Here is a 24,826-nt window from a genome sequence, read left to right as displayed (position 1 = left end):
TTCTAGCTAAACATTACGGAGGAGTCCGTCTTCTCCGTTTCCTCCTGACTCCGCTGCTTTTCGCTGAGCTACATCGGCCGAACTAAGCGTATACCGAAACTATATGCCCGACGATGCACTGAGGGTGGTTTGTGATAAAGACCACCCGCTATGCAGTGCTTGTGCCCGATGCAGAGCTTGTAGGTATCTGTTTGGTAGGTTATAGAAATTCCAGATATCAGGAAGCTGAAGAAAAGAGAACTGTGAGAGCAGACAGACAGGAGGCCACGGTTCCCCCTCACATACACACACACATCACCACGGCCTTGATGGTGATGTATGCAAGGAAACCAGCAAGAGTCAGCGATGGGTAAATTAAGCACAAACTGTAACCTCTTTAAAGCTAGTCGTTTGGTTTACCATATATTTTAATGTATAGGCCGGTTATTTATCTTAGGCTGTAGCCGTTAGCTTTCAGTGCTACGAGCTAACAGTTTGCCTGCAATTAGCTTTGGGTTCCGGTTATTTCCTAAAGCTTATAGTTAGCGTAGTGTTAGCTAACTTACATGGTAATGATAAACTGTTCGTGTGTAGGCTACATTATGTACAATACATGTTAAATATTATCGGTTAAATTCCGCTATTGACACAAAACTGTTGTTTCTAAGGTAGCGAATCAAGCTAACTTAGCCAATGGCAGCTAATAGCCGGTAGCTAACGTTAAATATGTTCCAGAAAGTGTGTTGCTATTTAAAAACTGAAATCCATCGTTTAAATGCTAACATTTTTAACTGTTTTGTTCTGTGTGTTTTCACAGGTGCAACGACAGAAGGGATTCACAATCCTATCAGGTATGACATATGACATCTGTTAACAGTCACCTGTCATTAGTTTCCTCTTAACGTGGCTAATGAAAGTGCCCTATTTCCATTAAAATAAATGAATATCCATGTAGTTGGTGGATCCATCAACCCTGACCGAACTCAACATGCATTTTCACGTATATGACATGAGTCAGGTCTCAATTATACCTCTAGTCAAACTAAAAAATATATTCTAACTTAATAATACATTTGAAGAAAATAAACCACTAAAGATTGTATCTACATTCACTTATATGGCTCTTACAAAATGCTCCATAGGAAGTCCTGTTGTGGTAGTTTATGTAATGTTTTTATTAAGTTTAGGAGAGTTATATCTTAAATTGTGTTGATATGGCATCACTTGTCCAGTTGGGATGCATTTTGACACCAGTGTAGTATTCCTTGAACATACCTTCCTAATACATGCCTCTAGGCTTCGTTCAACAAATGCCCAAAACCAGAGACCGTTACCTGTAGCCTCAAATTGTAATATTATTACAGACATGGAATTCACACATTGGACATTAATTTAACAATCCAATGACACATAAACATCACAACAAGTCTTTCTGTCATGCTTTATTCAATGCAGACCCATAAATCTCAGCCAAAGAGCCAGTCCAGCAGCCTTCACCGCTATGACAAGGTGCGCGATGGCTCATCAGACCCCACACCCCCTTACAAGATGCTGCGACGCTCTGACGAAAGTCCTGTCAGCAGACACGGAGACGGCACGGGGCATGGCAAGGCAAAAACCTCTCACGCGGTTAGAGGAAAAAATGGTAAGCATGGATCTTTTGGTCTTACACATTGATATATATTATGTCTAAAGGTTTCTAAACAAAAAGGAAAGGGCAGCAATTTGGTTCAGCTATTGCACTGGAAAGGAAATATATCAGATTGTTGTTGCACTTATCTTATTGCAATTCATTTGATGTTAGGTTTTTTGACGAGTATCAGCTTCTGCATGGTTCATTTTTACTTTTTTGGTGACTTACATTGTGGGCTTGTATACTCTGAGGCCCTGATTGCGAAATTCTGGGCCAATATCTTTTTTTAAGGAGGACCTATTGTGCTAATTTTGTAGGTTCGTATTTGTATTTGTTCGTCTACTGTGACATGTTTACATGCTTTTAATGTTCAAAAAGAAATTCATTTTTCTCATACTGCCTGTGCTGCAGGACCTCTTTTCACCCGAGTCTGCTCTGATTGGTTAGCTGGTTGACTCTGTTATGATTGGTAAACCGCTCAGAGATGTCCAGCCCTTTAACCTATCAGGTACAATGTGTTGGAGCTCTAGCCAATAGAAGCTCATTTGTTTCATGTGATATGACTATTGTCGCTTTTCCACCAACCCGGAGCTGGAGCTGTTGCCGATAAAGATCTGGTTTTTCGTGTTGCTTTCTGGCCCCACTCGGCTGCCCGGCAAGATCCAAGATCCAATACAAACCAATACGTCACGCTTACTTTGGAGGGGGGAGATTAACCTGAGCAATAACAGTTCATGGCGAGTAAAAGTTGTAACAAGCAGTAGCGCTGAGCAGAGTGACTAGAACGCGACCACGCACTTATAAATCACACACTTTATAAAGTCAGGCAACACTAACCAGACTTAGTGTCATGCTGTTGACCTTACTTTAATCACCATCCGTTCACTGTTATTGATCATTGGGAAGAGCAGGCAGACGTTTTCCTGATGTTTGTATTATTGCAGCTATCAGATGGAATCAATACATGGGCTACACAGGTTGCCATCAAAAGTAAAATCATAACGAAAACTACACCGGTAAAATATGCCTGTAGAAAACGGCTTATGCCACAATAGGATAGCAAAATAGTCAAGATAGTCAGAGTAACACTTTCATAACAGCGTTGTGATGACAAACTGCGTCAATTCAGACTGAAACACATTCACTTATGGGGAGGGGGGGTATGCATCAGCTGCTCGTGTGACAGTCAGACTGAATATGAATCAGTCATAAGAGGGCACGTAAACGGTTACGTCCTGATGCAAACGACGACGCGATGGCGCAGCTCCACTTGAGCTCCACTCGGCCTCTGAGCGGTGGAAACACAAGGGGTGCTACAGGCTAGAAGAAATGTGCCAGAAAAGCAAAAGTTCGGATCTTGAACCTGATACGGTTTGGTGGAAAAGGGGCATATGTTACAGAAGTACACAAAGGTCTCCAAAAGAGGCGTTGCAGGCAGGGTAGGGAAACTCCCACTGGCACGTCATTTGAGATTTCAGCATATGCAGACCTTTAACATGCACCAAAAACCTATATATTTCACTACAAGAGAGGGAAAACTCCAAATCGCATAACCAGTTCTCTTTAACAAAGCAATTTGGTTAATGTTTTTGGTTCATTTTGTTATCTTCTTTTCGAGGGAAATTAAGACTTTCCTACATTAAGATGATTTGGCCATCAGGTCACAACACAGCTGTCACTGCTCAAATGTGAACACTGCGCAAGCAACCTCTAACAAAGCGTTTCACTCAGCTGCACTAAGTCTCAGTCCTCCGCAGAACCCTGTGTATTTTCTGTGACTTGATGAATGTCTTTGTTGCAGGGACCAGCGGCTCTCCTCAAGAGAACTCTCACAACAACAGCTCCCACCATGCCTCTGACTCGCATGCGACACAGAGCAAGCCTGCAGACAGGGTAAGACGTTGCCCACGGTTATCTGATGATTTACCCTCAGCATTTCCTGTAGAAATGACTGTCACGCCACTGTGGAACATGGTATATGGGCAATATATTGAAGCATCTTTCTCTGGAGAAAGCGCTCTCTCAAAAACAATGCATGATTGGAACTTTATATTCATGTAACAGGATTCTCTTTGTTAAAATATTTACAAATCTCTTCATTTATCTCACTTTGTCACTGGTTTTTACATAGCATTGAGAGCAGATACTAAATATTAGACATTTTCTGGGATAGAAATAAGATGACTTGAGGATTTTTTTTGCAGATGGCAATAAAATCTTAGCATACATAATTGTGAATTCACACTGACAGCATACTCGTGAATATTCTTACAAGAAAGAATTGAAAAAAAGCACACTATCAAATGAAAAAAGTGCCTTGATCTCCAGAAAGGATATTAGGAATATTTATGTAAGAACAGACTCACATTGTTGATTTGTTTTTATTTTCCTTTTTATTTTTAGTAGGTGGAATATTCTTTAGGGTCATTAAAATAGGTTGATTCTCATGTTTATCACTACAAATGTGTCCACTAAAAAGGTAAATCCTATCTGTGACGCAAAGAAATATTGGTTTCTGAAAAACATTTAGGTCAAAGTGCCATTTGAGGGATCATATCAAGAAGCATAGTTTGATGATTAACGGGATAATATCACAACCACGTTGACATGGATCATTGTGAGATAGAATCTTATGTCGTTCTATGGCTAGTCTGCAAAATCAATAGTTGTGTTTACTGTTAATTGTTGTCCTTTTGAAGTGAGTGGACGGGACAGTGGTGCTTATGCATACACAGTATGACGTCTACATTCCTCATGTGTTCACCTTCTTGAGAGGTGAGAGGAAAGGAAATACACACAGGGAGAGACACAAAGGTGCTTTCCATCTTAGGTTTAGCAAGATGAAGTTATTAAAGATTATATTTTGCTAATACATGCATAATGATAATTATGCCTTTCTGTGCTGCGACTTCCAGTCCCAGAACGGTTTGAGTATCCGTTAGCTGCTACAGACATAACTGTCCACCTTTTGTGAGCCTGCAGTTGTCCAAAACAATTATCTTTATCGATTCAAAGCCCCCTTCTCTATGCTATCCTAACAGTGTGGAAAATATAGGATGAATTGAAGAGGAATCAAATCCATACGCACATTATTTCTCTTTATTTTCTGCATAACTGCAAATTATAACATTTGAAAGCCTTTTTTGTTGCACTAATAAGTGTCAAATAACATCTGTAATCAAGGGTTATTCTCAATATGCATATTTATCTAAGTTTAGGTCATCTAACCCTTTTGTTTCTTGTTAAATTATCAAATAATGTATTGTTGTGGCTCAAGTCTCCTCTGTTAAAATAACTCGGTTTTGATTTTGATGCATTTTAAATGGTAACGACAGGATGATAAGTATATTCTCGTCCGTGAATGGTCACAGTAACCGGAATTGTTTGCGTAAACATGACCATGATTATTTATAATACTAACTGCCATCCATACTTATAAGCTAATCGATGTTGAGGGGTATGAGTACGTTGATGGTTACTTGTTTAAAGAAACACAAAGTTAGGTATACTTAGTCTTTACAGTCAGCCAAACGCAAGGACAGTTTTCCCCATCATCCCACTAGTTTAACGGGAGCATAGGATCCCATTTTCCAATCAGTGTTGTTGCTGAAGTCCATTAGCTTCCTTGTGTTATTATATTTCTTCCAGGTTGTATTGTTTGTAAAACTTCCCCTCTGTTGTAAAAATGTCACCTCTGTGGGACGATTAAGGGTCTTCTTCTTCTTCTTCTTCTTCTTCTTCTTCTTCTTCTTCTTCTTCTTCTTCTTCTTCTTCTTCTTCTTCTTCTTCTTCTTCTTCTTCTTCTTATTCTTCTTCAATTCTTTTTTTAAATGTTTTATTTAATCTTTAAAAAATGTAATGCCTGCTTTTTTTCAAGCTGTCTTTGACTCTGTTGTTGCTGTAGCAAATGTAAATGTCCCCTCTGTGGGACGAATAAAGGTTTTCTGATTCTGATGTAGCTCTTGGAAATGGCATCATTTATTTACTGCGAATGTAAAGTGTACCTTTTAGCTCTCAGCTATTTTCAGGAGTGCTCTTTAACTTGTCATAATAACCCTTATTAACCTCTCATGTGTTGTGTTCTCAGCACCAGGAGCCAGCAGATGACTGGACAGAACACATCAGCTCCTCTGGGAAGAAGTACTACTACAACTGTAGAACTGAGGTTTCCCAATGGGAGAAGCCCAAGGACCTGCTGGAGAGGCAAGTCCTTTTTAGATTGAAATGTTACAGTGCGTGCAATTTAATTTGAATCATGAATTGGTATTCGAGAGTCTTATTCTAAGGCCAAGTCCTGCAGCGTTCGGCAGGTTACTTTAGAAATGTAATAGGTTACACATTGCTAGTTAAACTCAAAAGTGGAGTAAGTAAAGGAACTATTTGAAATATACGTTACGTAATACATGTGGTTACTTTTCTAATAAATGTTTTGTATTTTGCAATAGAGTGGGGGGATATAAGTATTGCTGTAGACCGACTGGTAAATAGCAATGGTATTTGTCCATTGCATTTTGGAATATTGTTGGAAATAGGGAGGCTGTGGCACAGTGGGGTAGTGCACTTCGGATCAGGGGGATTCTGGTTCCATCCCCTCTGCAGTCAGCATGTTGTTGTGTCTTTGGGCAAGACGACGATTGCCCACTGTAATGAATGTAAGTCGCTTTGGTATAAAAAGCGTCTAACAAGTGACATGTAATGTAAAGTTAAATAGGATCTGTGGCAAACATACATTTATACTGACATGTTCTGTCAGCAGGATAGTGTCCAAATATATATGGCCCTTTTATAACAGTTCAAGCGTAAATTCAATTGGCAGAAGTAACAAGCTAACATTAAAGCTAACATTAAAGCTTATCTTCGGCGTGATGATGTTTAGTAGCGGCGGCAATTTTTCAAGACAGGTAAAAGCTTCAGATGTTCACAGGTGTGGTGTTTACTGACACATGTTATGTTGTTAAACAAAACATGGATTATCCTAAGCTTGTATAAACCACAGACATTGTTAGAATAATCTAGCCGAAAGATACAGCACTCATTCCTCAACTCTCTTTAAAGCTGAAGTAGGTAAACATACTGCTGTCTACTTTTAGGTTTCAAGGTTTCAAGGTTTTATTTGTCATATGCACAGCAGATACAGCGTATATGTTGGCAATGAAAATCTTATGTCGCGTGCTCCTCCAACAACTCAACATACATGGTGCAAAAGATAAATAAAATAGTGAAAAAGAGAGAAGAATATTTACAATATTAACAATACAGATTTGAGGATGTGAAATATATACATATGTGGAATACATTGAAAGTATTTAAATACTTTACACTGTTGAATGAGGAGGTATGGACAGATGCATATATTATGTATAACAGATGTATATGGCAGATATGTATAATATATAGATATGTGTACTATAAACAGATATGTATGGCAGATGTGTATAATATATATGTATGTGTGTACTATAAACAGATGTGAGTAGACATTCACACAGCTCAGGAGTTCAGTAGTCTTATAGCCTGTGGTATAAAACTGTCTCTGAGTCTGGTGGTCTTGGTCCGGATGCTGCGGTACCGTCTGCCAGACGGCAGCAGACAGAACAGATTGTTGCTGGGGTGATGGGGGTCCTTTAATATCCTACTGGCCTTCTTCCTACACCGCTGGGTGTAGAGGTCCTCCATGGATGGCAACTCCGTCCTGGTGATGTGCTGAGCAGTTTTCACCACCCTCTGTAGAGTCTTACGGTTGAGGGCGGTGCAACTGCCATACCAGGCGGTGATGCAGCCAGTCAGGATACTCTCGATGGTGCACCTGTAGAAGTTGCAGAGTATCCTGGAGTCCATGTTGAACTTCCGCAGCCTGCGGAGGAAGAAGAGCCGCTGTCGAGCCGTCTTGGATATGACCCTGGTGTGATGTGTCCATGTCAGGTCCTCACTGATGTTAACCCCGAGGAACCTGAAGCTGCTGACTCTCTCCACAGGAGTCCCGTCGATGGTGATGGGTGTGTGTGCTTCTCTCTGCCTCTTCCTGTAGTCCACAATCAGCTCCTTTGTTTTGCTGACGTTGAGATGGAGGTTGTTGTCCTGGCACCAAGATGTCAGGGCTCTGACCTCCTCTCTGTACGCCGTCTCGTCGCCGTCTGTGATCAGGCCGATGACGGTCGTGTCGTCAGCAAACTTGATGATGGTGTTGGAGCTGTGTGTGGCCACGCAGTCGTGCGTGAACAGGGAGTAGAGGAGAGGGCTGAGCACACAACCCTGAGGGGCTCCGGTGTTGAGGGTCAAGGTGGAGGATGTGATGTTCCCCATCCGCACTGCCTGGGATCTGCCCGTCAGGAAGCTCATGATCCAGTCACAGAGGGCGCTGTTGAGCCCAAGGTCCCTGAGCTTAATGATGAGCTTGGAGGGCACAATGGTGTTGAATGCTGAACTGTAGTCAATGAACAGCATTCTCACATAAGTGTTCCTCTGGTCCAGGTGAGAGAGGGCAGTGTGGAGGGTGAGGGAGATGGCATCATCCGAAAACATTCTTCATTTTAACTTGAGTTTTAGATATACCTTTGTTTAATGCACAGCCACCAAAGCAAGGTCACTAACTTTGAAATAAGTCATGGAAAAATGTAAACATAGCTCTCACCTGATTGGTAATATAACTATAAACAATCAGTCCCTAAACAACTCTTATTTTAGATACCTTCTTTTTGATTTACAGAAAGTTGTAAGGCATCTCGTTAATAATGCAGGTTATATTAAATCCCGCACATTTAAGTACACATTTTTCTCAGTAACCTGACTGGGTAAGATGCTCCTCTTCTACGTCATGCATTAACATGTCATTATTTCCTCTCTAACAGACCACGCAGCACACGCGTCTCCTCAGGATACCATTAGCTCAGGGTTCAGAGTCTAACTGCAGCCCGCTTATTGTCACCTTCTGCTTTATCTGCTTCAGGGAGCAACGACAGAAAGACCCAGTCAAGATGCCGGCGAACAGTTTCCCCCGGGACATGGACTACAGACAAGAGGCCTTGCAGGACAAAGCCTCAACTAGTAAGTAAAACAGATTCATAAAACTCAGCTTTTGTTTTTTACATCGTCATCAGCTCAGAATTTACTTAATATAAAGATGAACGAAGATCTGCATGAACAGAAATATTTGTATTTACTTGTCCACACGTTTACCTCGTCAAGTATCGAGTAATCCTCCGCTCTTCCCCGCAGAGACCACATCAGGGGACCAGTCCACAGCATCCAACTCCGGCCATTCCTCCTCTTCTTCTCAGAGCCTGAACTCCGCCCCCGGTGCTTTAGGCTCCACCCCCTCCGCCATGTCCTCCTCCACCTCCTCTTCCTCCTCCTCGGGGCAGGCGCCTTCGTCTGTCCAGTCCCCGTCCCCGGCGCTGCTGCAGGACCCCGCCCTCCTCCACCAGCTGCTCCCCGCGCTGCAGGCCACTCTGCAGATGAACAACGGCAGCATGGACATGGCCAAACTCAATGAGGGTGAGGACGCAACGCATCAGAAACACATGTCACTTTCACACAGCTGTCTTCCATAGCTTCAAAAGTTCCCCTAGATCCGCAAGACTTGTTTGGAAAAGCTGAGGTTGTATTCTATTAGATTACCAGACAAATACTTGTTCACAACAGAGACTGATGTCTGTTTCTGAGCTAGCAGGTTATTCAGGTCTGTTTTTTAAAGCACACATTCTTTAGATGTAGTCTTACGTTGGATTCTTTTTCAACATTTCTTTGAAATACTGTTAGTCCTCACCTTTGAGCCATTTCCCATCTCAAAATCAGACCTAAACAATATTTTCCCCAGCAGTTAGCATTGAGAAACTCTCTGGAGCGACCTTTGGGATTTTAGCCTTTGCAGACCATTTACGTGCCCCAAAAACCTATATAACACACTACAGGAAAGGGAAACCCCCAAAAAGCATACTAGGGCCCCTTTAACATTGTCTGATTCCCGCCTTGGCAGCTAAACAGTTAGCTGAAAATGTCTTGTTGCGTTGTTTATCAAATAAGGATGCACCGATACATCGTTAAGACATCAGCACCGGCCGATGTTAGCCCTGTTTACCACCATCGGCACATCGGTGAATACGGCCACATGCTCCGATGTTTATGTTTTGAGTGCTGACCGGCAGAAGTAGCGCTAGCGTTGTTGTTTTTAAATCGGACGGTCAAAATCTGGTGTCCGTGCATCGTTTGAAGAATAGAGCCGTGACTGTGGGTCTGCTGTAACTTTTGGGGGGCGTCTGCTGCTCTCTCTCTCTCTCTCTCGCTCTCGCTCTCGCTCTCGCTCGCTCTCGCTCTCGCTCTCGCTCTCTCTCTCTCTCAAAGGGATAGGCTAACCTAGTCTGCAATATCATACTCTACTGTAAGTTACAGTAAAGCATCGGCAAAATTGTCACTGAACATCGTGATCGGCTGAAAATATCAAAGCCATGCATCCCTAATATCAAATTCTTAGATATAATTGGTTGATAAATTGAGCAAACTTTCCTAAATGTTTGTGGCGACTGAGTAAGTATTTAGGATTTAAAATGTACCATAAACTAGGGAAATTGTCATGGCAGCAAGAAAATGAACCGAAAATCACTTGAAAATATCTCTTACTATTATTTTCTATGAGGTACTAACCATTCAAACATTTTAGGAGAGAATGCTTCCAGGTTTCAAAGCACCACGAGGCACGCATCAGATGATATCTCTCCTACATTTAATCTTTCCACCATTTTCTCCTCTGCTTAAGAAACTCTTAAGCCTCTTAAATACCCTCCTCCCCTTTCCTAAAATGTTTGACCTTTTTTAAGAGCTTTATTTAGGGCTGAGACGGCGCGTGAATAACTTTTGCCTTTATCAGAATCTAGTCTCGACTGAAGCGGGAAAATTCTCAGAAAATAGTTTTAAGAATAATCTCAGAGGTTTGTTAAGAGGTGCAACTTTTCTAACAAGAATAAGATCACAGAAGGCCCATGTGACTTCTTAGCTGCCAAGGTGGGAATCAGACACGGTTAAAGGGACTCTAGTATGCTTCTTGGGGTTTGACAGTTCTGTAGTGTGTTATATAGGTTTTTGTGCATGTAAATGGTATGCAAAGGCTACCACCGCAAAGTTCCCTCCAGGGAGAGCTTTTCAATGCTAACTTGTGGGAAAGATATTGTTTTGTCTGTTTGTGTTTATGAGGTTGAGGACTTGTAATAGGTTTTTCAAGGAAACAGTGTTGAAAGAAATCAAAGCTTATGATCGAGCCATTTTGGTGTAGACAAATGTCTTTCCATCGCCTATACAGTGGGGCAAAAAAGTATTTAGTCAGCCACCAATTGTGCAAGTTCTCCCATTTAAAAAGATGAGAGAGGCCTGTAATTTTTATCACAGGTATACCTCAACTATGAGAGACAGAATGAGAAAATAAAATCCAGAAAATCACATTGTCTGATTTTTAATGAATTAATTTCAAATGATTGTGGAAAATAAGTATTTGGTCAATAACAAAAGTTCATCTCAATACTTTGTTATACACCCTTTGTTGGCAATGACAGAGGTCAAACGTTTTCTGTAAGTCTTCACAAGGTTTCCACACACTGTTGCTGGTATTTTGGCCCATTCCTCCATGCAGATCTCCTCTAAAGCAGTGATGTTTTGGGGCTGTCGCTGGGCAACACAGACTTTCAACTCCCTCCTAAGATTTTCTATGGGGTTGAGATCTGGAGACTGGCTAGGCCACTCCAGGACCTTGAAATGCTTCTTACGAAGCCACTCCTTCGTTGCCCTGGCGGTGTGTTTGGGATCATTGTCATGCTGAAAGACCCAGCCACGCTTCATCTTCAGTGCCCTTGCTGATGCAAGGAGGTTTTCACTCAAAATCTCACGATACATGGCCCCATTCATTCTTTCCTTTACACGGATCAGTCGTCCTGGTCCCTTTGCAGAAAAACAGCCCCAAAGCATGATGTTTCCACCCCCATGCTTCACAGTAGGTATGGTGTTCTTTGGATGCAACTCTGCATTCTTCTCCTCCAAACACGACGAGTTGAGTTTTTACCAAAAAGTTCTATTTTGGTTTCATCTGACCATATGACATTCTCCCAATCCTCTTCTGGATCATCCAAATGCCCTCTAGCAAACTTCAGACGGGCCTGGACATGTACTGGCTTAAGCAGGGGGACACGTCTGGAACTGCAGGATTTAAGTCCCTGGCGGCGTAGTGTGTTACTGATGGTAGCCTCTGTTACTTTGGTCCCAGCTCTCTGCAGGTCATTCACTAGGTCCCCCCGTGTGGTTCTGGGATTTTTGCTCACCGTTCTTGTGATAATTTTGACCCCACGGGGTGAGATCTTGCGTGGAGCCCCAAATCGAGGGAGATTAGCAGTGGTCTTGTATGTCTTCCATTTTCTAATAATTGCTCCCACAGTTGATTTCTTCACACCAAGCTGCTTACCTATTGCAGATTCAGTTTTCCCAGCCTGGTGCATGTCTACAATTTTGTCTCTGGTCTCCTTTGACAGCTCTCTGGTCTTCGCCATAGTGGAGTTTGGAGTATGACTGTTTGAGGTTGTGGACAGGTGTCTTTTATACTGATAACGAGTTCAAAAAGGTGCCATTAATACAGGTAACGAGTGGAGGACAGAGGAGCCTCTTAAAGAAGAAGTTACAGGTCTGTGAGAGCCAGAAATCTTGCTTGTTTGTAGGTGACCAAATACTTATTTTACCGAGGAATTTAACAATGAATTCATTAAAAATCCTACAATGTGATTTCCTGGATTTTTTTTCTCATTCTGTCTCTCATAGTTGAGGTATACCTATGATAAAAATGACAGGCCTCTCATCTTTTTAAATGGGAGAAACTTGCACAATTGGTGGCTGACTAAATACTTTTTTGCCCCACTGTATGTCATAAAAGGGTCGCCTCGCCTGCTACTAACTACAGCGTTTACTTATTATTATTCATGCTATTTTGTGAAATCCTGCCCAAACATATGTGCTTGTTGTTAAATAAACATTTTCTAGAAAAGTGTCAAACGAAAACTAGTGTTTTCTGACCTCACTGTTCCTGTTTGTGCACCCCTGCTCACTCACCTGTGTGTGTGTGTGTGTGTGTGTGTGTGTGTGTGTGTGTTTGTGTGTGTGTGTGTGGTCACTCTTTCCTCCCTCTAGTCTTGGCAGCTGCCGTTACCCAAGCTTCCTTGCGGTCTGTGCTTCATAAGCTCCTCACTGCTGGACCTGCTTTCAACATCACTGCGCTGCTGTCCGCCGCTCAGCACTCCAACCAAGGTACGCCCCCCCCCCCGCTGTTCCACCAGCTGCTACACACACACACTAATCTCCCTATTTAATATTACATTTTTGAAGTGATCTGCTCTCCCTGCCCTTTTTCTTTGAAGACACAATTTGTTATTGACCTTCAGTTAATGAAATTTGTGCATTTCTTTATGCAAGCTAACAGCGTGGATCGCTTACGGGATGTTCAGATTGATTAATAGCTGTGTGTGAAAAACTAAACATGACGTCCAATGTATTTAAATGAGCCGCCTCTAGTGAGGTAGACGACATGTTACATAGCAATTGCAACAAGTGTGGCAGTAAAATTTGAAAGAGGCATTGTTGTATTATGATATTGATGCACAATTATTCAAAATGTTATCGATACTGCAACATGGAGTGGTGCTGTATATAAATTGCAGTTGCAGCAATATTTGGTCTCGGCTAAATATGTGAAAATATAATTTTGCAGGAACAAATCCTTGTCCTAGTAAATAAACTTGATTAAAAATCATGTTTCGTACCAATCCTCTTAAAAATATTATAGCTTTTATTATGTAGTTCATTAATAACGTGAATAATGTTTATATTTGAAATCACATTAAAATTGGCTAGTATTGAAATTGCCTTCAAGGAAGTTGTCATTACTGCATAATTACTCAAATTTCATTATAAAATAAACGAGAGCTAAACATGGTGTGGTGTTATTGTACAGATGAGGTTCTGTAGTGGACTGAAAAAAAGATTTTAATTAAGTCTGTATTAAAATATTTCACAGCCATATCTCAGCACCACAACACTTTATCCAGAATACTTTTTTGACACATATTTTACCTTAAAAATGATTGGGCTGTCTGCAATTTGGATATTGCATTAGTCCTTATTGAGTGGCGCACTAATGAGACCTGGAACCGCGTTAGCATTTCAACACTTCTGGTTCCCTGATCCCTGGTCTGATGCCTGAAATAAGCGTCTAGACGTCAGGAATTACCCCACTGGTGATTGTCAGATGCTTATATGCGCAATTAAAAATGGCGCATGCTAAAAGTGGCTGAAAAAACTATAAGACATTGTCACTCTGACACGAGTCCGCCTTTAGCCTAGCTCTGGTGCTGTGCCTCCATGATGTAGTTCATTTATAGCATTACGTTAGCTTTTTCCTTTTGCCAGTTGCAATTACGCAAAAAAAACCCCACAAAGTGGTGTTAGTATATCCTGCTTAACAAAGCATGTTTAAGTATCTGAATGTGAGGGAGCACGTATTTTCTGCAATATACCGAAATTCAATTGGAAAATCCAATTGCTTTCTGTCGAGGGAGCCCTTGGGATGCTTACTTTTGGGTTGGCCTACAAAGATATGTAGAACTGCATCACTCTATACCTCATTTAGCTCATATCTAATGTATTGTCTTTACCAGCATTACGCTTACTGCAATTTGGATATTGCATTTGTCCATATTCCGCTTTCGAGAAAGTTTGAATAAATTGTGCAGCCCTGCTTGTTTTACCCTATTCCATTACTAGCCTGTTTACACCGCGTTCCAAATTATTATGCAAATTGGATTTAAGTGTCATAAACATTTATTTTTTTGTTTTTCGATTAAACTCATGGATGGTATTGTGTCTCAGGGCTCTTTGGATCATTGAAATCAATCTCAGACACCTGTGATAATTAGTTTGCCTGGTGAGCCCAAATAAAGGAAAACTACTTAAAAAGAACATTCCACATTATTTAGCAGGCCACAGGTTTCAAGCAATATGGGGAAAAGGATCTCGCTTCTGCCGAAAAGCGTCAAATAGTGCGATACCTTTTGACAAGGTATGAAAACATTAGATATTTCACGAAAACTTAAGCGTGATCATCATACTGTGAAGAGATTTGTGGCTGATTCAGAGCACAGACAGGTTTGTGCAGATAAAGGCGTAATGAGGAAGGTTTCTGCCAGACAAATTCATCGGATTAGGAGAGCAGCTGCTAAAAAGCCATTACAAAGCAGCATACAGGTATTTGAAGCCGCTGGTGCCTCTGGAGTCCTGCGAACCTCAAGGTGTAGGATCCTCTAGACTAGGGGTGCCCAACCTTTTTTGAACCAAGATCTACTTTTAAAGTTGATAGCGTGTCGAGATCTACCAAGCCATATCAAAAGCCATAGCGTAGCCACAATGAATTGTGCACCTATATAATAACACAATGTTCTGACACAAAGATCAAGTTTTAACAATAATACATTTATTGAAGTAAATGTACGTCGTGCAAAGAATAAGCACAAGAAGGCCTAGGACTGGCCCGTAACAACACAACAACATACAACCCAATTAATACAATGCCTAATTCAAGTTGGAAAAGTGGTTCTCTACCTTAGTGGGACTTCTGGCACTGAGAGGAGGAAGCTAGTCTCTCATAGTCCGGACAGTAGGAGCAGAGTGCCAGCCGTAAGCAGGCCGCAAGGTGGTCATCAGTCATGGTGGATCTGTATTTTGACTTAATGATTTTCATATGTGAAAAGGCAGACCCACAAATATGTTGATCCAAAAAGTGCAGTCAAGTTCTTTGCAGTTTGTCTGAGGTTGGGGTACTTCTCTTTCTGCATTAGATTCCAGAATTGGACATTTGTGTCAGGTGTAGCTCTTGATTTGAGCTCAATGTCATTATTTAGTGTGAGGATCTCATTCTCAATGGCACCGCTATCCAGGTTGAAGAGTGATGCCACTTTGGACGTTATACTTTCCCCAAATGGAAAACTGAGAAAACTGACAACAGGCTCAATGGATGCAAAGTCAGTAAAGCGCCTGTCAAATTCTGACAAGATGCTTTGCACTTGATCATCATAACGTGCACTCTCAAGCTCCGCAGTCTTTGCCCTGACGCTTCAGTTCTGTGTCCATGTGTGGAAAGTTCCGCAGATCACACTGTTGCACCCTGCTTGATAGCAGCAGCAACTTGCTTTTAAAGGTGTTCACGGAGCTGATCATGTTGATGATGTGTTTGTTCTTACCCTGCAGCTCTAGATTCAAGTTATTGAGCTTGTCAGTCAGATCAGAAAGAAAGGCGAAATCCAAGAGCCACTGACTGTCTTCTAGCTGTGCATACTCAGCATGGTTTGAACGTTTCAGAAATTCTTTAATTTCGGGCAACAATTCAGAAAACCGTTCCAGAAATGTACCTCTGCTGAGCCACCTTATGTCTGTGTGCAGCAGCAGATCTGTGTGTTCTGCACCGGTCTCCTCCAGTTGCGCACGGAATAATCGCAGACTCCTGGCCCGAACAGAACAGGCAATCTTGTTAGCCACATCCATCACGTCTTTCATATTTACAATCTTCCTGCACAACCCTTGCTGGTGACAATGGTAATTCAGGAAATCCGGGAAAGATTCAGACTGTTTGCACAATCCAATGAACCCAGCAGTACGTCCAATCATTGCTGGAGCCCCATCGGTTGTAATGGAGATGAATTTGAAGAGGGGCAACTTGCTCTTACTAACCTGAAAAATATCTGTGCCTCTTGTGTGCCCTTTCAAAGGCAAAATGGTCAGCAGGTCTTCTTGTACACTCTTATTGTCGAAAACCATTCTAATGAACACACATAGCTGAGCCACATCCACAGCATCAGTGGATTCATCGACTTGCAGAGAAAAACACTCACATGTGTCAACATCATTCCTCAATTGCTGTTCAACATCCTCCGCCATTCCCTTTCATCGCCGTGTAACAGCATTTCTTGATAGCTGCACATCCTGAATAGCAGACACAATCTCCTTTCAATTTTTAAAATCTGCAAAAAGCGCATCTGCGGCTTCCATGAACGCTTCTTTCACAATCTCACCATCCTTGAAAGAGTTCTTCCCTTTTGCAAGAACACGACAGACACGATAAGAAGCTGTGGTTGCAGCCTTCCTCTTGGTATTGGGCCTGCTAAAAATGGACTGTTGTGCTGCTAGCTGACTTTTCAATTCCTTGACTTTTCGGGCGCGCAGTGGTGATTTAGCTGGGAAGTTTGTATCGTAGCTCTTGTGGACCGTCTTGAAATGCCGCTCCAAATTCAATTCAAAGTGCTTTACAAACATGAAAGACATTAAGAGCGTAAAAAAAAAGAGCTTTTAATTTTTGAAAGAAATACTGTAATCATTGGGAGGTTTGTTCAATAACATTTGAATTATACTCTTAACGGTTGATGACTTGAATATTATACTGACTGTCATTTGCATCGACTATTTAGGAAACTCTGAGAAAAATATAATTTGCATAATAATTTGGAACACGGTGTAGTTAGCTGTTGTCAGATTGTTTGCAGCTAAATCGATTAGTCATGTGTGCAATACTTCACTATTTGCAAGGAAATGACTTCAGGATTTGGGTTGATACGGTACAATGCGTCGTCACAGCTAATGTGTGTTTGACTTTCCTCTCCTTCAGCCCAGCACTCCAGTCAGTCCCCGGTCTCCCTGACGTCGGACGCATCATCACCACGGCCGTACGTCTCGCCACGGAACGGCACGCCGCAGAGCACCCAGAAACCCCCCCTGGGCATGCACCCTGGCGGCGTCACATCCTCACAAACAAGGGTGAGTCGCAGTGCCAAAAGTAAAGGAGGAGTACTCCCCCACCCCACCCCCCCCCACTCATGACTCACCCCCACTCTCTTCCTTGACAAAACGCCCTTTTGTTTTCATTCTTATTTAGTCATCTCTTGCCGTCTCTTTCCCCCTCTACAGGGCAGCATGTCTTCAGCGAAACAAGGACCAGTCCCCGTGCCTCAGACCGCAGAGAAGCGTCCCGAGGACCCCAGAGTTCTCCAGCAGAGAAGGTAGGAATCACTTCAAGACGGCATTTTTTTTTTGGTACTAAAATGACTAGGTTAGGTAAACACTCAAAAAACCCAAGAAGAAAGTAAACTAAGACACCTGAATCCCAAACTGATTTTACAGACCGCAACTTTGTCTTATTTTGTTTAGTAGAAAGAAGTTCCAAAGGTGTTTTATTCTCTGGAAAGTTATTTATAGTTCAATATGAAGGCATTTCCACGGCTAGTTATGTTCTTTGGTACAGCAGTATTTCATCATCTTTGACGCGCTATAATTCGCCTCACTTGATTTTCTTGCGGCAGTTAAAGTGTTAAACGATTTAGGATGTTGTTCACACAAAATAGTTTGTTTGTTGAGCAGTGTTTGTTATTCTGAGGTTATACTGCGAGGGAGGAGTAAATGCTACACATGGATGAATTGCAGTTACATGACTGGATTTTATTGGCTGCATCTGAACCCCCTTGTACTCCATTGTCTCGCCCCAGCAGCCAGGACCTTCTGTGCTCTGGATCAAACGTACCCGGTGCAGCGTTGCCCCACGTCCCCTCCGGCAGCAGCAGCCAGACCCAATCCGAAAACCCCGGCACTTTCACCCCCTCCCTGGCAACTCATTTTGACGAGAGCCTCATCAGACATATCCAAGGATGGCCTTCAGAGAACACTGAGAAACAGGTACTGCCCCTAACACACACACACACACACACACACACACACACACACACACTCTCACTCACATTCATATCACTTTCCGGTTCTCACTATGCAAATGATCAGTTTGGTAAGAATGATGACCTTAGATGTGTGGCTCAAACTATGCCCTGTCCAAGTGCTTTAATTGGATTTCTAAGGAGTTTGAAAACCTGAGTATTGTTTTTAAAACCTTATACTACTTGGGTATTTCTTTCCATTTTCTATGTATTATTTTTGTTGCATAATTTCCGTTGGAACTGAACCAAATGATTCCGAAATAGTTTCTGAATGCTGCTTTAAATGTTTAGTACTTTACAACTTTAAGTGTTTTTACTGGTATTGTAGGGTATCGAGTGAATACCGAATGAAGAATGGGTACTCAAGATTACTGCAGTTTTGTGACCGCAGTCTAAATGTTTTTCAAAATAAAATGCCGACAAATACGGATTGTAGAAAAACGTTTCGTTGGATAAGAAAATCTCGGAATTTTGGAAATATTCATATATATTTTTTTGAAGGGACGTGGAAACTGTTTTACAAACTGTTGTATTTCATTGTATTTGATTATCCTGTAATCTGTACATAGATATATAATAACTAGCAGTAATGACTTATGCCAGTAGTGTAACCACCTGTAGCTGAATATCATCAGTCAGTGTGTTATCAGGTTAATAGCAAGCCGATGCTTTGAACGTTTACGTTATATGCAAGTCTAGTAATGTACGTTAACGTCCTCAGACCTTGCAGACAGTACATTACATGTTATTTAACTGACGCATTTTTCCAAAGTGACTTGCATAAACTTCAGTACTGAAGACATTGCTAAAAGAGGATTTGTTTGGGTTGGGTGTCTTGTCCAAGGCATCTCCGACGTGTTGAATGCAAAAAGTGGGTCAAACCACTGATCCTCTGATTGGTTGATCAGCGCAAAAACCCCTGAGCCGTAGCCGCCCAGTGGCATCGGTTACATTAGGAAGTGCTTGTGTTTCTGTATTTCAAGTTTTTAGACCAATGCATGCCTCGAAGTTCCTTTTGTGTGCAACAATGACAGTGCACTTTCATCCCTCTCCATCAGGCGGCTCGGTTGCGCGAGGACCTCCACAACATGGGCAGCTTGTACATGTCTGAGATCTGCACGGAGATGAAAAACCTGCGCTCCCTGGTCAGAGTGTGTGAAATTCAGGCCACACTGAGGGAACAGAGGTGAGCTCAATGTTACATTAGCATCCTAATTAGCTCAAATGAACATTCATAGCATTGCATTTATTTACTTATTTCCTCCTCAACCACAGAATCCTGTTTCTGAGGCAGCAGAGCAAAGAGCTAGACAAGCTGAAGAACCAGAACTCGTACATGGTGTGAGGACCTGACCTGAGGAGAAAGAACCGGGATGGATGGATTGAAATAATGATCGGAAAAGAGGAATAGACACGGACAGCAAGCTGCTGCAGCCTGTTGATTCTCCCTAGCAGAGAAGCTGTTAAAGAACCTCCATCCTGAACACGTCTTTTTCTTTTCTTTAAAAAAAATCCTTTTCCAACGTCCACATGAATTGCGTTCGCTGAAAGTACCGGTTCGGCGCGTCGGACACTTTAACCAAGTGGACAGGGAGGACCTGGGGCTCTTTTTTTTCATTGTTTTTTTCAAAAACAGCACCTTTCGGGACCGTGAACCTTGGATTGTGTGTATTGTATCGGGTTAACTTGTTTTCTGGTGTGTTTTTGATGTGTAGTGGTCAGGAAAAGATTACATTCTTTGGAAAATGAACTAAAAAAACAAACCATCTCATAATAATCAGTGTGACAGTGGGAGTTGATCATGTTCCCCTGATCTTCTTAAATTGCATTGAGATGTATGGATTCAATGGCAGTGATGTTACTAATGTTATTTTAATTCACTATACTTGTCCGTGGTTTCTTGCCATACCCAGTGTGTCTTCGAGGCTGGTTGCTTTTACACGTCATGAGATTAGCGAAGACCAATTTTGGCCAGATTTTCGAGAATAAATACTTTAAATGTGCTTCAGTTGCTTTTTCTCAGTCTCAGTGGTCCAGATTTCGCTGGGACTCTATGGCTAGCTTTTTCAAACACGCTCCAGATGTTTCAAAGCCACCTTTGAGGAAAAGCCCACATTATTGGACCTAGTTTGGCTGCTAGAACATATTTGGGGTCGTTTGTAGCCCTGCTAGCTAGTTTCTTCTGCTAATTGTCTTTTTTTTGTATAATTGTTAGCATTTTCGTTTCTCTCCCAAGTCAAATTGGGATAATTATTTCATTCCTATTTTGCAGCTTAGCAACAGATTGTGTAAAAGAATAGCAAAGCGACTGAATTCGCAGTAATGTAAAGCTAAATTATTGTTGCACACAATTGATTACGCCCTTATAGTCATAATGGTTTATACAAAGGTTGAAGGAAAGACATTTTTATTTTAGTTGTAATCATTGTTTGGAGCCCTTTTATCAACTCACCCAAGCCAGACTTTTTTTCTCTCTTTTGTTTTAAGGGCTCATTCATCATGAGGGTTTACTTCTTTTACGAACATGAATTTTCAGTCGTATACTTCCACACCCCATAAAGCAACTTCCCCTTTTTTTTGTCTTTCACCTCTACTTTTCCTCGTCCTTGACTAGTTTCCACCAGATCTGATGTGCACACTTTTTTTTGTTTTCTTTTGGGGGGTGGGGGGAAGGGGTCGGGGCTTTGTATTCCATAAAATATGAGAATAAAATATTATACCACAGCTCCTGTTTGACTTTGTACTCACAGTTCAGCTGTTAAACACTTTAATAAGAGTAATTGTGTGTTTGGTGAATAGATATCTTTATGAATAATGCATTGTTTAAATTGTTCTAAATTAGAGTGTAGAATTATGCCATTGCAGAATGGTAATGTTGACTGCTTTAGGAAATTGTAAGAAGGGATCAGAACGTTTACCATGCAGTTTCATTTATGGCCACAAGATGGCGAACAATCTTTACATTTGGTTTAGCTTTTTTTTTCTGCATTTTCAGATTAAATGAGCTATAACTGAACATGTCGTCATTGAAATTGAGCTAAACAAAAGCAGAACGTAGGATAATATCAGAATGGAGAGGACACGTGTCCATACTTTGCCAACTCTAAGACAACCATGAAAGTAAGTTGGTATGAAACATTAACACTTAATGTTGAGTGCCAGATGTTTGTTAACCAGAAGTGGAAGAAGTACTCAAATCTTGTACTTCAGTACAAGTAGAAGTACCAGAGTGAAGTCAAAGTCCTGCAGTCAAAATGTTACTCAAGTAAAAGTACAAGTTTTAGAATCAAAATATACTAAAGTACCAAAAGTAAAATAACTCATTCTGCAGATTGGCTTATTTCAGAATAATATACAGTATATGACATTTGATAGTAATTATTGATCATTAAAGTGTTCTCAAAGCTGGTAAAGGTGCAGCTAGTGTTAATGGCTTTGTATACTGCAGGGTAGCTGCTGAATTTACTCCAGGTGTAACTAAAGTCTGGTTTAAGTGTTGATTATATAGTTCATCATTAAACCAAGTCTGTAAAGTAACTAAAGGAATGAAATAAATGTAGTGGGGTAAAAGTACACAATTAATCCCTGAATTGAAGTTGGGTAGAAGTACAAAATAGCATAAAATGGAAGTAAAGAACCTCAAAATTGTAATTAAGTACAGTACTTCAGTAAATGTACTTAGTCATTTTACACCACTGGAGATTTAAACTTGACCGACCTCCTGTGCAAAGCATTCCCCCCACCCCCCATAATAAACACTTTACGCATTATAACAAGAAAATGCATATGAACCCTGAAAACTGCGATTTAAAGAATTGCTGAAACATACCTGTACTGACAAAAACTGAGCTTGGAAAAATGTAAACAAAAATACACATGATAACATTGTGTAAATAATGATAATTATGTGTGTTTCTTCCTCCCAAACCTTTTCTATATTGCTATCATGAATTATTTTGGCCATAACAATAATGTAGTGAACATTTCCTTAGGCGACTTATATTGCTTATATTCTTATTTATTATACTAGTATAAATCTGTTCTCATCCACTGCTTATTTTTTTACTATACTTGAAGAAGACAATTAGGTCCACATGTCACAAACATACAGTATTTGAGTCCTGATTTAATTTTCTGTTTATATTATGATGTTCCAGAAAATCTAACTGTCAAATGAGATTAAATAATATATAAATAAAGTTAGAACTTATTTAACGTTCATTTAATAAATGTGCTCAATGTGTATATTCACATCAATAGTTGGACACATTCATTAAAAAAGAAATAAAGAGCTTTTTGCTACTATTATCATCGCCTTCAAACTAAAAACTTGCACACTTGTTTTTGGTCACACCGACCTTATTTGGTAAGATCTTCAGCGGTACTTTATCCACTGTGCTAATGTATGGAAACAGGCTCTCAGTGAAAGCGTGTGTGAGGGTGTGTAAGTGTGTGTTAGTATCAAGATCAGAGAATGTCAGCTGTCCTCTGCTCCAATCCAGACTCATTCTGATTCTCTTCGGCTTCTTCTGCAACTCCAGATCAGTGGCGGCAGCTGGTAGTGCCCGCACCGAGTATTCCCCTTTATGGAACCGCATTTCCCATAATCCAGTCCGTGTGGGTCCATTTTTCTGGAAAGACTCTGCTAACACACCTATTGACCAGAATGTATTGTCACCAACTTCTACGGCCCATGTGTGAGTCCCCGAGCTAAAGCTCTCAGAACCTTGGACGATGTAATAATCGTGAAACCTCTCTGGATTATCGGGAAGATCCTGCTGATCTCCTCCTCTCGCATTGGTCATATCATCAGACACGATGAGTTCTAGATTTGTTGTGTTTGGGTCCAGAATCACTGGCGTGTAGGAGACCATCTCCTTCATCTTGTTCCAGATGTTGAAGGTCAGGTTGCCCAGATGTTTGGCCTTATCTATGAGAGCTCCTGGGCCCAGCTGTGGTTTCTTCAGCAGGGGGCTCTGCAGCTGGACTCTTTCCACTGCAGCCTTATAGTTCTGCAGAAAGGACACGTCTTCGGCTCCCAACTCCTTCTCTGTGGTTATGATTGTGTCTGAAAGAGCGGCCATCTTTAAGCCCATCTCTACTGTTATCATCCGCATCTTCTGCTCCTCTTCATGTTTCAAAGCAGCCATCCTGGCTTCCTCTTCTTTTTCTAGAAACTTGTGAAGCTTCTGAAACTGATCCCTAATTTGCTTCTCAGTTTGTCGGGCTTGGACCTTAATGTGTTCTGCTGTTTTGCTTAACTTCCCTTGAACCTGTTCGAGAACACTTAAATTCCTCTTTAAGGGTTTCAGAGTATCCCGCAGATTCTGCTTGTGCTTTGGCCCAGCTTCGTCAACAGGGCTGAATTTATGGTTTGTATATTTCTCTGAGTCCCTGCAGATGAGACAAATTGGCTGCTTATGGTCCAGGCAGAAGAGTTTGAGTTTCTCAGAGTGCACACTACAGAGGTTTTCCAATGCTCTCCGGTCTCGCTCCTGTACAAAGGCCTCACACAGGTTCTTCAACACCAGACTAACAGGTGGGTTCACCATTGAGGATCGTCTCTTACAAACTGGACACTCACGCAGTGGTTTCGTCTTCCACCAGGTGTTCAGACAGTTTTTACAGAAGCTCTGGCAACATGACAAAACAACTGGATCTCTGAAGATGTCATGACAGACCGGACAGCAGTAATCCTCCTCTGATCTAGAAGCCATTTCGTGCCTGAGTAAAGCTGAACACACATTGTGACTCTCTCCCTGTTGTTGAAAGCTGACTCAGTTACTTTCACTTAGCGTCTTTGAATGTTTTTCATTCACCAACAGGTTTTATGGAAATAAAATATAAGTATTTTCTTCCTTAAGTCCGCCAGGACGTTCTCCTTCAAGTCTCTTTGCTCAGGTAATATTTATATCTTACCTCCTGTCTGTCGGTGTGTGCTCTCCCTGAGAAGTCATAAACCTGTTTCCTGTTTTTTTACGATATATATATTGATATCACGTAATGTATAGGGTGGAGCTTTGTGTTGTGTGTGTTGTTTTATAAATGCGACTGCTGATTGACGGGTCAAAAGCATGTTTAACGCCCAGAGGGGTGTGTGTGCAATGATATTGAACTTTGTTCTTTAGTTAGATTATCATCTTTTCCTGCTGGCACCGCTCCACATAGGCCTTCTAAAAACAGGTACATTTACACACCCTTGGCAAACTTTCAGATGAGTCATATTGTGCAAAATAATATATTATTTTTTAGATTTTTTTGTTATAAATAATCATATTAACATTTTTCGGGGGAATTCACTTGGAACCTTAAGAATTGTGACCAAGACACAGAAACAAAGTGTTTGTTGGGATGAATAAAATCAGACTGTCAATCTAGGGCTGCGAGATTACGGCCCAAATAATAATCAAAATTATATTGGTCAATACTGAGATCATGACTA

The 24,826-nt window shown here is 41.2% G+C and overlaps 2 protein-coding genes across 5 annotated transcripts; one reads left to right on the top strand and one right to left on the bottom strand.

Annotated features, from left to right (window-relative positions):
- Positions 1-25: 25 nt before the first annotated feature.
- Positions 26-20,387, top strand: LOC134865895 (WW domain-containing adapter protein with coiled-coil-like). Of its 4 annotated transcripts, none has more exons than XM_063885709.1 (13): positions 26-349; positions 797-830; positions 1,435-1,624; positions 3,414-3,505; positions 5,700-5,815; positions 8,559-8,656; positions 8,828-9,106; positions 12,770-12,886; positions 17,289-17,437; positions 17,588-17,679; positions 18,166-18,349; positions 19,443-19,570; positions 19,660-20,387. In XM_063885709.1, exons 1-13 carry the CDS (start codon positions 309-311, stop codon positions 19,727-19,729), a joined length of 1,590 nt encoding a protein of 529 aa, XP_063741779.1. In that variant the 5' UTR covers positions 26-308; the 3' UTR covers positions 19,730-20,387. The 4 variants fall into 4 exon arrangements, with proteins under 4 accessions (XP_063741779.1, XP_063741776.1, XP_063741780.1 ...); XM_063885706.1 differs by having other exon boundaries at positions 18,163-18,349; XM_063885710.1 differs by having other exon boundaries at positions 5,700-5,819; positions 8,563-8,656.
- Positions 20,388-20,988: 601 nt separating this feature from the next.
- LOC134865900 (nuclear factor 7, brain-like) lies at positions 20,989-24,328 on the bottom strand. The gene has a single exon (XM_063885718.1). The coding sequence runs from the start codon at positions 24,099-24,101 to the stop codon at positions 22,707-22,709; it is 1,395 nt and encodes a 464-aa protein (XP_063741788.1). The 5' UTR covers positions 24,102-24,328; the 3' UTR covers positions 20,989-22,706.
- Positions 24,329-24,826: the final 498 nt, after the last annotated feature.

Source organism: Eleginops maclovinus, chromosome 6, assembly GCF_036324505.1.
Source record: "Eleginops maclovinus isolate JMC-PN-2008 ecotype Puerto Natales chromosome 6, JC_Emac_rtc_rv5, whole genome shotgun sequence".
Classification (NCBI taxonomy): domain Eukaryota; kingdom Metazoa; phylum Chordata; class Actinopteri; order Perciformes; family Eleginopidae; genus Eleginops; species Eleginops maclovinus.
This window is presented reverse-complemented; position numbering and strand designations above follow the sequence as displayed.

Excerpts from the sequence above, each read along its gene's own strand:
- LOC134865895 (XM_063885706.1), top strand. The coding sequence starts at position 309 with ATGGTGATGTATGCAAGGAAACCAGCAAGAGTCAGCGATGG. Across the intron at positions 350-796 it reads CCAGCAAGAGTCAGCGATGG|GTGCAACGACAGAAGGGATT; the intron begins GTAAATTAAGCA and ends GTGTTTTCACAG. Across the intron at positions 17,680-18,162 it reads AGAGTTCTCCAGCAGAGAAG|CAGCCAGGACCTTCTGTGCT; the intron begins GTAGGAATCACT and ends GTCTCGCCCCAG.
- LOC134865900 (XM_063885718.1), bottom strand. The coding sequence starts at position 24,101 with ATGGCTTCTAGATCAGAGGAGGATTACTGCTGTCCGGTCTGTCATGAC.